This window comes from Syngnathus acus, chromosome 14, assembly GCF_901709675.1.
Source record: "Syngnathus acus chromosome 14, fSynAcu1.2, whole genome shotgun sequence".
NCBI lineage: Eukaryota > Metazoa > Chordata > Actinopteri > Syngnathiformes > Syngnathidae > Syngnathus > Syngnathus acus.
Window position 1 is genome coordinate 2966731 of NC_051099.1, and position 15379 is coordinate 2982109.

Consider the following 15379-nt stretch of genomic DNA (forward strand, 5'->3'; position numbering starts at 1 on the left):
GGATTTGCTGTCAGCCGTCCGTCGCTCCCCGTGTGAACATTACGGCCTCCCGCGCCTTTGCTTTTTGCCTTTTCTTGAAATGTATTTATCGTTTCTCCACGCCGCGCACTCAACTTTTGCGCCGTGCGTTGTTTTTTGACAACGTCCTAGCTAGCTAGCAAAGTGTCAAGGATGCTTCGGCGTAACTGTTCATTGTAGTTCCCGGAAGATCCAAGGCAGCTTTGCAAACTACTTTGAAAAAAGTTTTTGTTGATTCAAGTTGTCGTTCTGCCTCAAAGTAAAGTTTCCACGCAAATTGCTGACCATTTCTCACCTTTGCTCCCTCCTAAAATAAAAAATCTTGCCGCGTCTTAAGTCATTTTCCAAGGTCTCTGTGGAGCAGCGATTTCTTTCAGGGTTACTTTCTACCCAAAAGCGCTTCAAATTACACTCATGAATCTTCATCCTCGTGGTCTAGCGAATGCAAAACATCCCGAGTGCCCGAGCGTCTGCCGTCCAGATAGATCTGGTGTAACCAAGCGGCAAATTGCACATATCACGGCGACCGGTTGCCACGTCACAGGTGCGTGAAGGCCTCGCAGCCATTCAAGTGTGGACAAAATCTACCTGGCAGAGACACGGAGAGTAAATGAAAGCGCTTCCCGGAGGGAGCGCCTTTAATTCAATCGACTCGCTATTGTTCGGAGTTGGCTAATCAGCGGCTGCAATTTAAAGCAATCACGAGCGTACCCCGAAGGCGGCCGTGACCGTACCTGCTAATTACACGTCTCGTTGGATTCGCTTTACACGTTTCTCTCCAAACGGATTTGTTCGCTCGCCGTTGTTATTCATAGAGGAAAGAAATTGACGTTTGGAGAACTTTGGCTCCAAAATTCATGGCCTGAAAATGGAATATGGAGGAGAAAAAAGTTTAATGTTAATATGTCACGAAATTACAAAACATTTAGTGGCTTTTATTTTTCTCGTGACTATTTTAGCAAACTGCAGCGGAAGAGTACCTCAAACGCTGAGCGGGTTAAATTTAGCACCGAAAAGCTTCAAGACAAGGCGACTCCTGTGATCGTTAATCGTCACATTAGTTGTCGGAAGTGCCAGACAAAGAAATTCCCCCGGGTGTTTTTTTTCAAGTGATGAAATATTACTTAGAAAAACAAAGAAAGTTAAATAAGAGATAAAATGGTCATGGCTCCAAGTGCAACAGAGATTCCACAGGGGGAAAAAAAAAAAAACCTATCACTTTACGTCTGCAAAATTCCCTGGCGTCTATTTGAAATGCCAAGACTTGCATAAACAAAGACATTTGTTTTCTCCAGATATGAGATATTAATCATTTTCCGAGCATGTTGCTAGTAGCTAGTCTAAGCTAGCAAAGAACAAATCCTAAACCGGCATCTGGCCCTGCGACAACAAGCGTAAACAACAAGCCAGAGTGGGATTCCCAATGGTGGACAGTAATACCTATTTATATTGGATTAACAAGCAGATGGCAGCACAGCGGGCCGAAAATGTGCGGATCACGTGGCACTGGCGCTCCCACGCCAAACCCCAAATGAATGATTTCATGAATGAATGAGTCATAAGCTGAACGCTTTGGTAGCAATGGCGCCAAAAATACACGAGACGTCGTCGACATTCCAGAATATCACCTCTACATATTTGCTGCAAAAATGTGGGGATTTTTTGTCGATTTTATGAACTTGTTTTGGGGGAGAATACAAGAAAATGTCAAGTTTTGACCAATGTTTCAAGATCCACATCTTAATCTCTGTATTCACGGGAAATTTTGTGGATTTTAGGAGGTTTTGGGAAATCGGTGATGAAAGTGAAAATTAAATTTTGTTGTTGAAATATTTGTTGATTCTCTCAAAAACATATTTGGTTTGGGTTTGGTTGGTTGTTAGTAATACATCCAAATATTCATCTAAAAAAAAAAAAAGATTCTGAAGGCAGTTTGAACGTCATTTTCACAAATTAAAATTTAAATGCGCCACTCTAGTCCAACAAGGAGCGCTGTCCTTAAACGTGGTGCCTGATAAATCGTAGCATCTCGGAGATAACAAAGAGCCCTTAGGGAGGTAATTAAGAGCCGGTAGCCATAAATCCAGCATCGCCAATTAGCCGTTATTCCTCATGATAGCGTAATATTCCGTCGTTTGCGGGGTGAAGGTCTTACATCCATAAATTAAAGTTCACATTAAAAACAATGAAGGCGATCTCGCTTCGTCCGATCGATACGCGTCTGGACGTCACGGCGGAAAGCATTCCGCTCAGCATCTCATTAAGGCGCCTCGGAGAAGCCGGCCGAATGCTAATGAGGGAGCCTCGATGACCTCGGATATCGAGACGTTTCCCCGAAGTCGACCAGCGGCAAAAGTGCTAAAGAGCAGCTGGAGCTGTCGGTTCTCGCCGTTAACGTGCCATCGCATAGCGGTCAACGGTTATTGGCGCGTCGGGCTAATGGAAAATTACAGCCGTGACCGGCCGGCTATGGAAATAAGGCTTTGATTTTGCCATTAGCTGGGCGTCACGTTTGGATATATGCGTTGCATTAGCGGCAGCAGACGAAAGTCATGATGTAAACCACCTGTCCGGCATTTGATGAGAAACATTAGCGTTGCTGTCCGAGCGCTTGCCTGGTGACCAGTTTGACTTTGAAACAACTCTCGCTGATTGAAAATATTCAAGTTATGAACGCTTTGTGGATTTGTGATCGCCTATACATGCAACAAGACGGCGGCAAAGCTCTACTTTTGGTCCATTGAAAGCTGTCAACTCGTCATGTCATGTGCTAATGCATTGAAAAATTAAAAAAAAGCAGATCGTCAAGCAGATTAATCAGTCCAGCCCTATATCCCACTCGTGTTTATCAAAATAACGAAGTGGATTAAATCCGCGATGACACCATTGGCCCCGGGACCACCGCGGACCGCGCCGGCTTGAGAAATATGCGAGCGGCATCTGGGGAATCTGTAAGTAGAGCAACGGCGGCCTTTTAATCCTCATTAAACCGCCGCAGTCGCCATGAGTTCACTTCCCGGTGAAAAACCCCGCGCGCTTCTTCGTCACGCCGTGAAAAATGACTTGTTCAACAACGCGCCGATGAACCTTGCGCTCCCCGGTTTGCTCCTTTGATTTCCCGAGGGGTCGCGAGGGGAAAATCGTGTGTGTGAGTGCGTAGGGGGGGGGAATACGACGGTCTTGTTTGAGCGAGTCGGACCTCCCATCATTCATTTCGGATAACGCTCTCTTGTCTCTGATGGCTGTCAAATCCCCGAGAAATCTTCACACGACAGCGACGCGAAGCTCATCTGGATTATAAAAGAGCACATTTTGATGAGTAAAGCCTCAATACATGTCAGGGATTGATCATGCACGGGAAGAGCGACTATAAAACCGCCATTGTATGCCGGCGATGGAAAAAATAAGATTTTAATAAAGCACTTTCACCGAGCTGAGCCACGATGGAACGTCTTAAAGAGGACACGGTGTGGCAAATTGACTTTTTAATTGCTTGGATACCGACGGCTGGTTCGCTGCAAAATTAGACAACCAAGTCAATCTGTTTTGAATTAGGCGGTGGCTTTGACATTTTGAAAAATAACTATAATTAAAGTGAAAATGTCCTTTGTTTTCATCTTTGTCGATTAATTAATTACACGAGGCAAGACAGCTTCCCTAAATACGGGCAGTCTGCTGCCATTTAGCTCCTTGTTAGCAAAACAACGGCGTGACATATTAGCGGCTAGGTTAGCATCACACACGAACCGCTAGTTAGCCGCTGACTCATCATGTCGAGGTCCCGCGTTTCCGACAGCTTCCCCCCGACGGCGGGAGAGTTCACAGGAGGTGTTAACAGACTAACGCGTTGGCGCTAATTAATTAGCAAGCCCCAGAAAGCACAGCGGGTGGGACGCAGGCCCCGCAACACGAGACCACCGGTGGGGCCAACGCAACATAATGCCGATCGACATAAGTGGGTGTCTACTCTTTCGTATTTTACACCCTCAAGCGCATGCGGATAATGAATCAAGCGACAAAGCAAAATGCGCTCGTGTTAGCAGCAGGAGTGCACATAATCACAAATTTACTTTCCTATTACAGCTACGACTTGTTAGGATCACAAACTGCTGCAAGTTTAACGTGCAATTATCATATTCAAGCGGGAATGCTTGTTTTGTGAAAAGACTTTCATTTAAATCTGGTCAGGGCATTTACTAGATTTGAACAAAGAATAATTCAGCGAATAACAGAGGATAGGTTCCGAGAAATAAAATCCTGATAAACGTCAAATCGGCAAATGCCGAATCGCAAATACGCAGAGGTTGACCGTACTTGCAAAGTTTTCAAACATGGACTGCTTGTGTTTTTGCCGAGGGGTGTGTGTGGGGGGGTGTTTCCTCCCGCCTTTCTGCCTCGATCTTGTTCGGCTTCAAGCGTCCAGCCGAGCGTGAAATCACATTCACAGAAACATTGCTTTTTTTTAACAGTAATAGCATGGAGATGCACACGCCACAAAACAAAGTGAAGAACTAGTTGAACTCAAGTGGAAGATGGCGCCGCTCGAGTGAACAGTCCATACGGAAGACGGGCAAAAGCGCTAAGCGCCACAATTTTCTTGCTAACGCGTAGCTGTTTGGGAAAGCCGAGCGTTAGCGACATCGCTATTCAAACACAGTTGAGAATACATTTGTCCAAAGGAAATCCAACCCAGTTCAAACACATACAGATTGACTCAATAACGCCTCTGCTGGTTGACGACCAGTACTACAACCCCCCCTACAACTGGTAAAATACAAAAGAAAATATGTTGATGGCAAATATTTTTAGCAACCATATTTGAAAGCGTGATCTTCAGACAGCAAATGAAAAAAAAAAGCAAATGAAAGCAAACTAAGGGGTGAAGAGAGGCGAACGTTTGTAGACCGTCCCTTCACCCGCAATCATCGGCATGAAAGATGCATGATGTACGAGCATATGCGGCGACAAGCACCCCCCCCCCCAACCCCGAGGCCAATCAGACACAATTTGGAAATGCGACGTGCGTGCTACAGACGGGCTGGAGAAACGTCAGACGGGGTCGATTCTTACCCAACCTCAATCTCGGCCGCGGAATGCTTTGCCCTCGTAATCATCACGCGGAAGCAAAGAGTTCCCGGGAGGGCGCTCTAACTTTGATTTATTAAAAGGTGCGGCTTTGGCACGGCGTGTTTCATCAGGAGTATTTATAGGCGGCAGGATGACGTCGCTTCCCGCCGCCTACTCAATTCCGGTCCACTTCGCATTTAACTTAGCTGGGGCCTCCAAAGAAAATGTGAACAGAATTTTTTTCCAGCTAGCCATACTCATCGGAGAGTTTTGGAGCCGACATCTGCCGTTAATGACTAATTATCATCGGTCAGCCGCTCTGGACCGGGGAAGCGTGCAGAACAGATGACGGAGCGTTTTGACGAGCGCTCTCGTGCCGCGCGGAAATAGGCGCCGCGTTTTTCGCATATTTGACAGCGTGGCTTGGAACGGCAAAGTGATTAAATCGGGGAATACTTTGGAGACGCCGTTTGTATCGACTGGCCAACGGAGCGCCTCAGGGCGTTTCGCTACTTCATCGGTGGGAATCAGCTTTCATGGCCGGAATGTCATTACAATATTTTAGCAAGTGTTGCTGCCAAGCGGAACTGTGTTAATCTGTTCAATTTGAGAGAAAAAAAACAAACAGGCTAGGCCGCCATTTGGCTTTTCGCAGGCGAGTTTTAACACTCAAAACTAGGTTTCCTGCCAAAATTTGGTATATTGAGTGAGATATTTTTTGTGGGTAGCGAGGCCACCAATGGCAAAAACTGTCGTGCGGAGCAAAGGACCTTAATGATAATTAGTATGCAAATGAAGCCGCCTTCAAGTTTCATCTCGTTTGAAAAACAGTTTTTACTTGCAAGTTCAGACTAATTCCAAACAAACGGGTTTTCGGGATTGTTGACGATGAAAGGTGGGCAACGTTGCGGATTTAGGTCAGACCCCCCCCATGCACCCCAACGCGTATCCCCAGAGATCGCCATGACTAATTCATCATTAGAAGTCCTTTGACGTTCTTCACTCCAAAGTGCCATGATCAGCGGCTACAAAAGAACGTGAAACAATTTCATCCCAAACCCAAATGAGTCTGGATTGAAGTAATCGGTTTTCCATTTGCGCGGGAATTACATTCATTTCTGGGATGAGAAATTCAGAACACTCAGATTTAATTTTGTGAAATTTCCACTTCAAGTCATAGTCTTTACTGCGTCGACTAATTCAATACGCACACTGACTTTACGTACCACTAGAGGGAGCCGGCGTAGCACATTTTGCCAATCCCTGCCCAAAATCAATCCTTCTCGAAAGGAGAGCAACTCTATGCAAATTTCAACGCTGGACTTTTTCCCCGTAATTAATCACACTCTAAGAGAACGCGGCACGGCGTGACGCTACTCGAAAGGAAAAAATAAGGCTTCCCTCTCCCAAGGCAGAAAAGCAACTCTAATCTATCTGCGGGAGCTTGATAGGGTTTTAATCAATAGCAATGACTCTGTGATTACTTGGCCGGAAGCTGAGATTTGCGCTCTCCAAAACAAATGCTCCCATCTGCGCGCCGGCCTTCTCAGACAAACACTCCACTGGAGCCGTTTCAAGGCGCACGCGGTCCTTTTGGAGGTCACGCCGCTGTACAAATATATTCATTTGGTCATTTCTGAAGGCCAAAGCATGTGCGAGTCCAGACGTGCAATTTGGGCTGGCGCGTGGTGCCAGTCGTGTTCAGAAAGCCGACTGATCAATTTAACGGTGACACGTTAGCGTCAACGGTTTGAACGCCGCCGCATAGATGCTATTCATTAGCCCGTCTATGACATTTCCCATGATGCGCTAGCGCCGAGCTAGCAAAGTTATGTGTTTTTAATAGACAATGTGTAATTCTCTTTGTTTTATGTTTGCCAGTAAACTTCAAGCGCGAGTGGCAATAAACAGCTTGAAGCCTCGTTTTTGATGAATTGTTTACTATCAGACAAACTGCCGCTCGGTGTGAAGTTGAGTTGAGTTGGGTTGGGTGCCAGCGAGCAGTGCTCGTCGTACCTCACATTTTTTGTTCAAAGAAAAAGAATACGAGGCATATTTGAAGTGTCTGTCCTTTTTCACGCAGATGTTACCATGGCTGCTGAAAGGCTGTAACTGCCAAAGACATTGAAATGGGAGTATAAAAAGCCCATATATTGTTTTCGAATTAAAAAACAGGAGACAAGGCTTATGCTAAGCTTTAGCATTACAGTTTTGGGCTCTTAAATTGAAGTAGTTTGAGAGTTTAATTAAAGGGACAGAGTTTTATTTTTGATTAGGAGTCTTAATATGTCTATTCAAGATGGTTAATTCCGGTATCTGGGCATTAAAAGTCACGTTGGTGAATATTACCCGAAAAATGTGCGAACAAAAGAAGACATTTGGAAAAGCGAGCAGCAAGATGCCGATGCCCGCTTTGAAAAAAGATGACAAATGTCAGCTGGCGAGGCTATTACAACAAAGCGGGATTCCTTTTCTCTCCAAGCCAACGCAGCCTAATAAAAAGAATCGATTCAAACGGGCTCCAGGGGAAGAGAAAGGACATTTTCATAGAACGTGCAACCAGTGGTAAAAACGTAGCTCCCAGCCAAGTCGGCCCAGAAAATTGTAACTCGTATTACGGCGGAACAAGCGGCCTCGATAATATTTACAAAGCCGCCTGTAGCCATTTTGCGAAGCACCCGCATGTTCCGGGTTTGATTCGTGGGTGATTCCGTTCTTGATTGGCATTAATGATTTCAAAATTAATTTCCGTTTGACACAGTTTGGATGATATCCTGAAATCAATGGACTGCTAGCTGGAGGGAGATGAACCAGAAAATTCCGGGTCAATCTTTTCGTTTTTTTAAGGCTTCTGATTGGCCGAATTGAACGCGCAGTGCTAGTCGACGGCGGCATTTGTATGTGTAGCGTGAAGTGTGGCCGCGGGATTGTTTTGATCCCGGAGAATATTTGTTTTTAAAAGCAACCGTGTACGAGTGAGGACAGGGCCTCGGAGACTCTGCCCCACTCCGTGCATAATTTCATAAAAAATTAAATAAATAAAAGAACAACAGCAACGACACCGCCGGGGGCGTATTAGCATGCAAAGCATTGTGCGGCATAAAGTCATAAGTGGGATCCTGACAGCAAAATAGCTGAGTTTGCACTTCTTTTCGTACAAAACCTGCTTGTGAATTTAATAAGAGGACCCTATGCCATGAGATGTAGGCAGGTTCAGCCACGTTAACTTTGTCGCAGCTCACATTTGTGAACAAAAGTGTGAACAGCACCGAGTTGACTTGTAGCCAATCAGAGGGGACGTTGACAACACTCGATTTCCGAGCATTGTCATTTCCGATCACACGTTTCTGGGAGCCTTTGAAAAAGTTCCCCATTGTCGGCAGAACAAGAAAGACACTTTGAATTAAACATGACGAGAACATGGGGCGGGGGGGGGGGTTTGGTTTTGTCATTTTGTATCAAACACGCTCACAGGAAGTTGGGCGAGTCGATTCTTTTGGTGGCCTAATTTGTGAGGCTTTTGTTCTCGCATGTTGAAATCGAATATGAGCAAGACTTGAAATTTCATTTCCTAAACTCGGGTTCCCTTTTAGCTGCAATTTGGACAAAACGTCACGATGAGAACGAGAAACTGGCGGAAGATGCGTGCTGTGGTTCGGTCGCTAAGCTGGGAAAGTAGAAAAAAATAAAGTATGGCCAGCAGGTGGCAGCATTAGGTCTCTTTCACAATACGTATGTATGTTGTCTAGCTTTCAATATTGAAGGATCTGTTTTTTCCGGTTGAACAAAAAGTGAAAGCCTCAAGCGTCATAATTGCGTCAAAAGTCTAAGTGTGTCTGTAGCGAGAATGGCCGTAAAATGGAGTGGGGCGTCACTCGAGTTGTCACCAACGGGCTCCATTTTGTCACGTTTCAGGCACGCCGGCAAAAGCTTGCTGACAGCAACTTTACAGGTAGAGAAAGGAGCACTTTGTGTCCTTTCAGACACTTTTCGCTAATGGAAGGTCATCGGGACTAGTTCCTTTCGAAAATGGCTGATTGCAAAGCAAAATGGCCAACCTCTTTGATTTCTGTCACGGGTCCTATCGCTTAGTCAGCATTTCTTAGTCAGTCAATAAATAATTGGTTTACCACCAAATGGCCTTCCTCAGTACTGTTATTTTGATATATTTGAGGTTTTTCAAAAGCGCAATATTTTAGCCTCAAAGCCACAGTTGTTCACAAAAAGCTCGTTTTCTCCACTTGTTGGACAGAAACCGGTGATTTTGGTGTTCTACATACTGCCGAATACTCAAAAATAGAAGAAGCTAGAAAATATTGTCCCAAGAGAAAAATGTGAACTCTGAGTAAATCAAGTCTTACACTTGATTGCAAGAAGAGTTTTTTTTTTTTTTTTTACTTTTAGGAATAAACCCTCAGCCACGTTTTTGAGGAACACTATCTTTGAATGTCGGTCACGATGGGCGTATTTTCCGAAGCGCGGCCTTTGAGCATTGGACGTCAAAGAAAAATCCCGCTTGACCGTTGGCCGACACACTAAAAGGAGCGAAGGTCAAGCGCTACGTAGCTTTCCCGATCCGGATTAAAGCGCACTTACCAGAGAGACGCAACATTTCAAAGCGCCGCCGTCCTTTCTGTGGATATTGGCTAATTGCATCCGCGGCGACATTTACGTTGTTTGGTCGCCGACGATATAAAAAAAGAGGTTAAACAGCGACACTTTTGAAATGAACACCTCCAAGCGTTGCGCCGATTTTGCAAATGGATATTTAATTATAACATGAGAGAAGCTATGAGCTTTGTAAGCCGGCAGTGTTCGAGCGTCGCCTGCCTCATTATGCGCAGAATACTTTTCAACCGCCCACCCACTTTAGGCTAGCTTCAGGCATTTTTGGATGTGTATTTTTATTTTATGGCGGTGGTGGGTAGTAGCCCGCAAGCGCGCAAACAAAAAATAAATTTCAAAGGACGCAAAATCTTCGCTATTTAACGTGTTACGCAATACGCGAGTCATCGGTCGCTTACTTTAAGGAAACAATATTTGGTTTGTTTGGTTTTTAGGATTTCAAACAATTGTCAAAATTCCGAAATTTGTGTTTTGTTGCCATGACGACATGGGTATTTCTTTAATCCAGCTCACCGATCGTTTACATAGTATTGTTTGCGTTAATATCAACTTTTTATTTGCTTCGTTAATTTAGAGTCAGGTATCGTCAGTCTTTCAATTTAGGCACAGCAGTTTTTTTCCCTCGTGGTGGCAGCGCTTCATTACACGCGTGGCAGTGGACTCAAACATTTAAACACCTGGCCAATGGAAGATGATTTTTGTTTTATTCCTCCCGTCAATTTTTTGTCAGGGAAAACACGCCCCCGTTAGCATCTGCGACAACCTTGCCAAAAAAAGCCTCTGCTTCTTTTGAGCCCGCGCAGCGTTTCTGACATTTGTTGTCGTTGCACCTGTCACTTTTGCGCGTTCCCCTCGGCAAAGCATGTGTTTTTGTGTGTGTGTGTAATTTAAATATATATTTCGCAAGCAAGCTATAGCTTCAGGGGAGAGATTTCTTTTTTTCCCCGTGACATTTGCTGCAGGCATCAGATAATTTTACATCTCGTACCGCGGTTCAGCATGACATTTTTTTTTTTCCCCCTGCAATCTTTTTCTTAATTTTCAGCGACAAGGCTCGCAAGTACAACGAATCTGTGTCATCTTCCTCCCTCCAGAAGACAGAACTACCAGCTACTGGAAAACAGGTCGTTGCTGCTACGCTACTGCTCGGTTGCGAGTCAAACTGACCCATTTTCAACATCTGTATAATCAATTTTCTAAAAGTGCAACATGTTTTTCACTTCACCCAACCGGCGAAGTCAGTCATTTTGGGTTCAAGCAGAGATTTTACGTTGAATTCCAGGCAGGATCAAAAGGTAATTTAAAAAAAAAAAAAAACATATCCCCTCCGTCATTTCAAAATTGTCCAGCATAACAAAGAAAAGACCCATGCCCAAAAGTGAACATGAAGTCTGCCATTTTGGTTTGAAGTCGGCCATTTTTGGCTAATTACAACACTTAAACTAACCACTGGAGGAATATGAATTTTTAATTCCAAATGGGCCTCGATAGGCGGAGGAATTCCAGACAGCTGAAGTGCGAGACTGCCGGTGTGCATTCCCGACGACGTCGTCAGGGACAAAATGTCAAGCGACGTCGGCTCTGTTCAAATTTGTATTCCGCCCAGTACGTTTGGAGATATCAGAAAGAGGGCCACCTTCAGTTTAACCTTTTCCACACATGTGTGCCAGGAGTGATAACTTATTTAATACGCTGATGTATGAGACTTGTCGTGGCACAAGAACGGCGCAATTAGACATACCGCCATTAAATCGGCGTAACAACCGAGGGAGGGAAAAAAATGGGGAAGATGACAGAAGTGTCCTTGAAGGAGGCTTAAAAAAAGGACAAGTGATTGCATGATTGCATTTCAAAGCAAAAGTGTCAACGATTTGAGTCAAGAGCAAATTGACTGCTAAGAATAAGTCATCATGGTGACAACATTGTCGCTAAAACGTTTTTATCTCTAGTGAGTCATGGCTTGGATATTAAGTCAGTCTGTGATTGGATTTCAGAGAATTGTTTGACTAAAAGAGTCATTTTCTGCAAATGTATTTTCTTGTGCCAGAATGGGCTAAAATGAGGGTGGGGGGGTTCAACATAAGCATGATGTAAAAAACTTAATTATTATGTGCAAACATTTTTTGTGTCAAATTATCAAAAAAGATAAGGTGAAGCCACATAGAGGAACTGAATGAACAGTTTGAGAACACCATTGCATATTTTATTTACTGTGCCTAATCATGTCATCACCTTCGGGCCAAAACCTCACACAAGACATCAAAATGGACACAATTGACGTGCGTGCGGGAAAGGGGCCGCTGTGCTTTCGGTCTCGCCGAAGTCTTAGCTTGGACGCCTCACAGGGCACGCTTCATCTAAGCGCTTGACAAAAGCTTCTTTTCAACACCCATACAAGACATCTGTGTTTAGAAGTCAATACAAAAACTAGACGAATAGCGACTCCAATCGAGTCTCAAAAACAAGTCAGCCTGCAAGGCCGTTTAATTGATGTGCGATACAAATTTGCCCATTCGCACAAGCTTAATTTCATGTCTGGCTCAGTCGTGAGACGTGTCACGAGGGAAGAGAAGGAATGAACCTCTAAAAGTCACTCAGTAGCACACACTGGTGGGGGGAGAAGGAAGTTGGACCAGGTATTTTTATACCGGCCTTATTTCAAGGTATCATGACTTATAGAAGCTTCCGATACCAGCTACCGATACCAGAGGGGAGTAAGTCCTCCTTGGCAGTAGTTGGCGCTATACTGTGGCAGATTGCCATTAGCCAATTGTCATGTTTGTCAGAAAGATTTTTTCAAAAGTACTTTTTACAGTATCAGTGAGTACTCAAAGCGTAAATTAGCGCTTGTGAACATCAAACTATGAGGTGCAGACCCTCGGAAGAAACGCGTAGGCTGTTGGACACAAGCCAAAGCTTGACGAGGACTGTTTCTGACAGCGGCGGCGGCGTTGTCCAAGAAGGTGACGCTAACAACGCTGACCACGAAGGCATGATCGGCCTGTGTGTGTGTGTGCGCATGTGTGTGTCGGTAGCAAGACTAGAGGCTGTTGAGGAGAGTGTTGTTTTTTTTTTTTACTGCCCACGTAGCCGTTTTTTTGTGCGGTAATGAAATTGAGGCAAGAAAATGAGTGAGACAGAGGAGCGATTGTGAAGCCATGCCTGAACGGGAGCCCACTGCGCAGGCGATACGCAAAATGCAAAGTGCGGCCAATTATACGGGGAGAGGCGACCGTCGAGGCAGGGGGGCCGCGGCGGCTCAGGTGCTCCGAAATTGCTGGCCTGCCAGAGCTGGAATGCGCATCCCAGGCGATGTGACTTGCTAAAGAAAAGCTAGCCTACAAAACGGCTGCAAGGGTTTTTAATCACAAAACTATTCAAAACGGATTTATATTGGGTTTTTTTTGGCTGGCTATTTGTCACGCTAATTGAAGTTGACTGTAAAGCTGACAAAACATTCAGCCTTAATTTAAGGTATCGGGTACTCATGGAGACTGCCGATACCAGCCGCCGATACCTAATAAAAGATTGTGCAGCACGGATTTTACCATGCGTTGTCATTCATGTCTATGACCTTTGCACCCGTTGCTGAAGCGAAGCGTTCATTCCGAAATATTACTGCCTGTACCAATAGCAATTTCGCCAACTGCCTCTACCTCTTGACCCCCATCTCTGTCTTACCTTCAGCAATTCCAACACAGTTACCAAACCTCTTGCCAATCTTGATACTTCCAACCCACCCCCTTTCCCATACCTTCTGCCTAGTCCAATCTCGATCGCCGTGTTCAAGACATGTTCTTCGCAAAGCATTACAAAACGGTGCCAAGAAGCCAAACCATTTGTCATCTCTGCCCTGTCATGAGGAAGGAATTGTTTCTATTTACGCTTAAAGATGATCTTTGTGCAAGCACCGGTTTATGTGGGACACACTACTCGGATTATCTCTTGTATAAGAGGGACCAAGACGCAGTGAATAAATCAAAACGGGGATCTTGTTACAATGATACAATTGTATTTGCTTTAAATAAGTGCTACAGCACTTGCAGTGCATCCATCTCCCAGAGCAGCAGCAGCTACCTCTGCAGTTGCACAAATTTGGCACTATCGCTCCTCTATGCAACACAAATGTGAACCCCACTGGAAGGAAGTAGAACTGGAAGGGAGGGGTACTCACCACATGAAAGCGCCTCCACCACCACGTAGACGAGGAGCGTCCGCGTGCAATCCCGTGCACTTGACATGGTACAATTCCCAGCAGGTGGATGGATGTTTTAAATCCCAGAATCAGTGAATCGTTCTCAGTTGAATCAATGGATGGATGGGTCTCTGAACGGGAGGGGGGGGGGGGGGTCACCAAGCGGAGTCCCGCCGATGCGCGTCCTCTCCCGGCCAAAAGAGAGCGTTCGCGCACCCCCTCTGGAAGTTCCGAAGCGACACCCCAAAAATCATCAATCACACGGAAAATGTCGTCTTCCACGCTAAAAATTGGCTTGTTGATGTAGAAATCAAATATAGTTCCTTGAAGGTGAAGGAACACCGGCTGAATCCGCACCGCCGCGTCCGACCTGTCACTCACAGTTCCTGGGCATCTTCGGAGGAATGACGCGGGGATGGAAGTGGAAGTGCATTTCTGCAGGGAGAAGAAACCTGGCAGGGCTCGCTGGCTTGCGCGGTGTGGCTCGCAGGGGGGGGGGGGGAGAAAAAAAAGTCCGGCGAGTTTTTTCTCGCTTATTCCCGTTGTACTTTGGGGCTTTGGAAGCGGGTGGCTTGGAACATCCTCGGGGTCACCGGAGTCCCTACAAGTCTCCGCGGCTCTTGCATAGAATGATCGGTCTTTGGAGTCATGGACACTCGGACCGGTGGTCGTCTAGCCGGGCTGCTTTAACGGAGGAGGGGAGGCTTGGGTTTGCCGGTTCCGCCTCTTGGAGTGCTTTCAAAGTGGACGTGCTCACCTTACTGACAAGAAATCTGGCTTCGAGTCGTCAAGGCGGCTATGTTGTTATGCGGCGGGGTTCCGGTTGGGGCTGTCAAAATAAAAGTGCACAAACCCGGAGTCGTCAAGTTGTGTGTTTTTTTGTTTTTTTTACGTCGAGTTTTAAAGCGGTGCCATTATTTACAACAAAAAGCCACAAGATGGCGACAAACTAATAAAAGTTAAAGGTAAAACAATAAATACTTTTTTTACTATGATGTAATTTACTAGCGGAGCAACCAAGCTGGATATTAGCATACTAACTAGCCCGTGTTGTGCCCTAAGCCGCTGACCCTGGCTCTTTACCATTTTCCTCTTCGGTTGGTCTTCTTAAAAACAAATTTGTGAGCTTGGCACACTTGGCAGCAGCATCCTGTAAAGCCTTTCTTTTTTATATAGGAGCTTTTTGAGCTACGCCTGTTTTTTTGTCCATCGTTTAATTCAATGGCTACACCTCTTCCGTACACCTACCGTCATCCAGGCATGAAGCTGAATCGGACTCTATCAACTTCAATGAGTACGAGGGGGGGAAGATGGTTGGCGGGAATTTGAACATGCAATGGTATACCCCAATGTTACGCACGGGAAAGAGAACTACAATGCAAAAAAACGTGTTCTATGACATTTGTGTGGTGGATTTTCTTGAGTTAAAACCATTTATGCAACTTAGTTGGGTTGTAGCCCATAAATGATGAC

General features: G+C 45.3%; 1 protein-coding gene across 1 annotated transcript in view; it reads right to left on the minus strand.

Annotated features, from left to right (window-relative positions):
• tmem132e (transmembrane protein 132E) overlaps nt 1-14663 on the minus strand; it is a 99553-nt gene extending 84890 nt beyond the window's left edge. The window contains exon 1 of the mRNA XM_037269215.1: nt 13886-14663. Coding sequence (XP_037125110.1) covers nt 13886-13952 — 67 coding nt within the window. The 5' untranslated portion in view covers nt 13953-14663. The remainder of the gene's footprint in view (nt 1-13885) is intronic.
• Nucleotides 14664-15379: the final 716 nt, after the last annotated feature.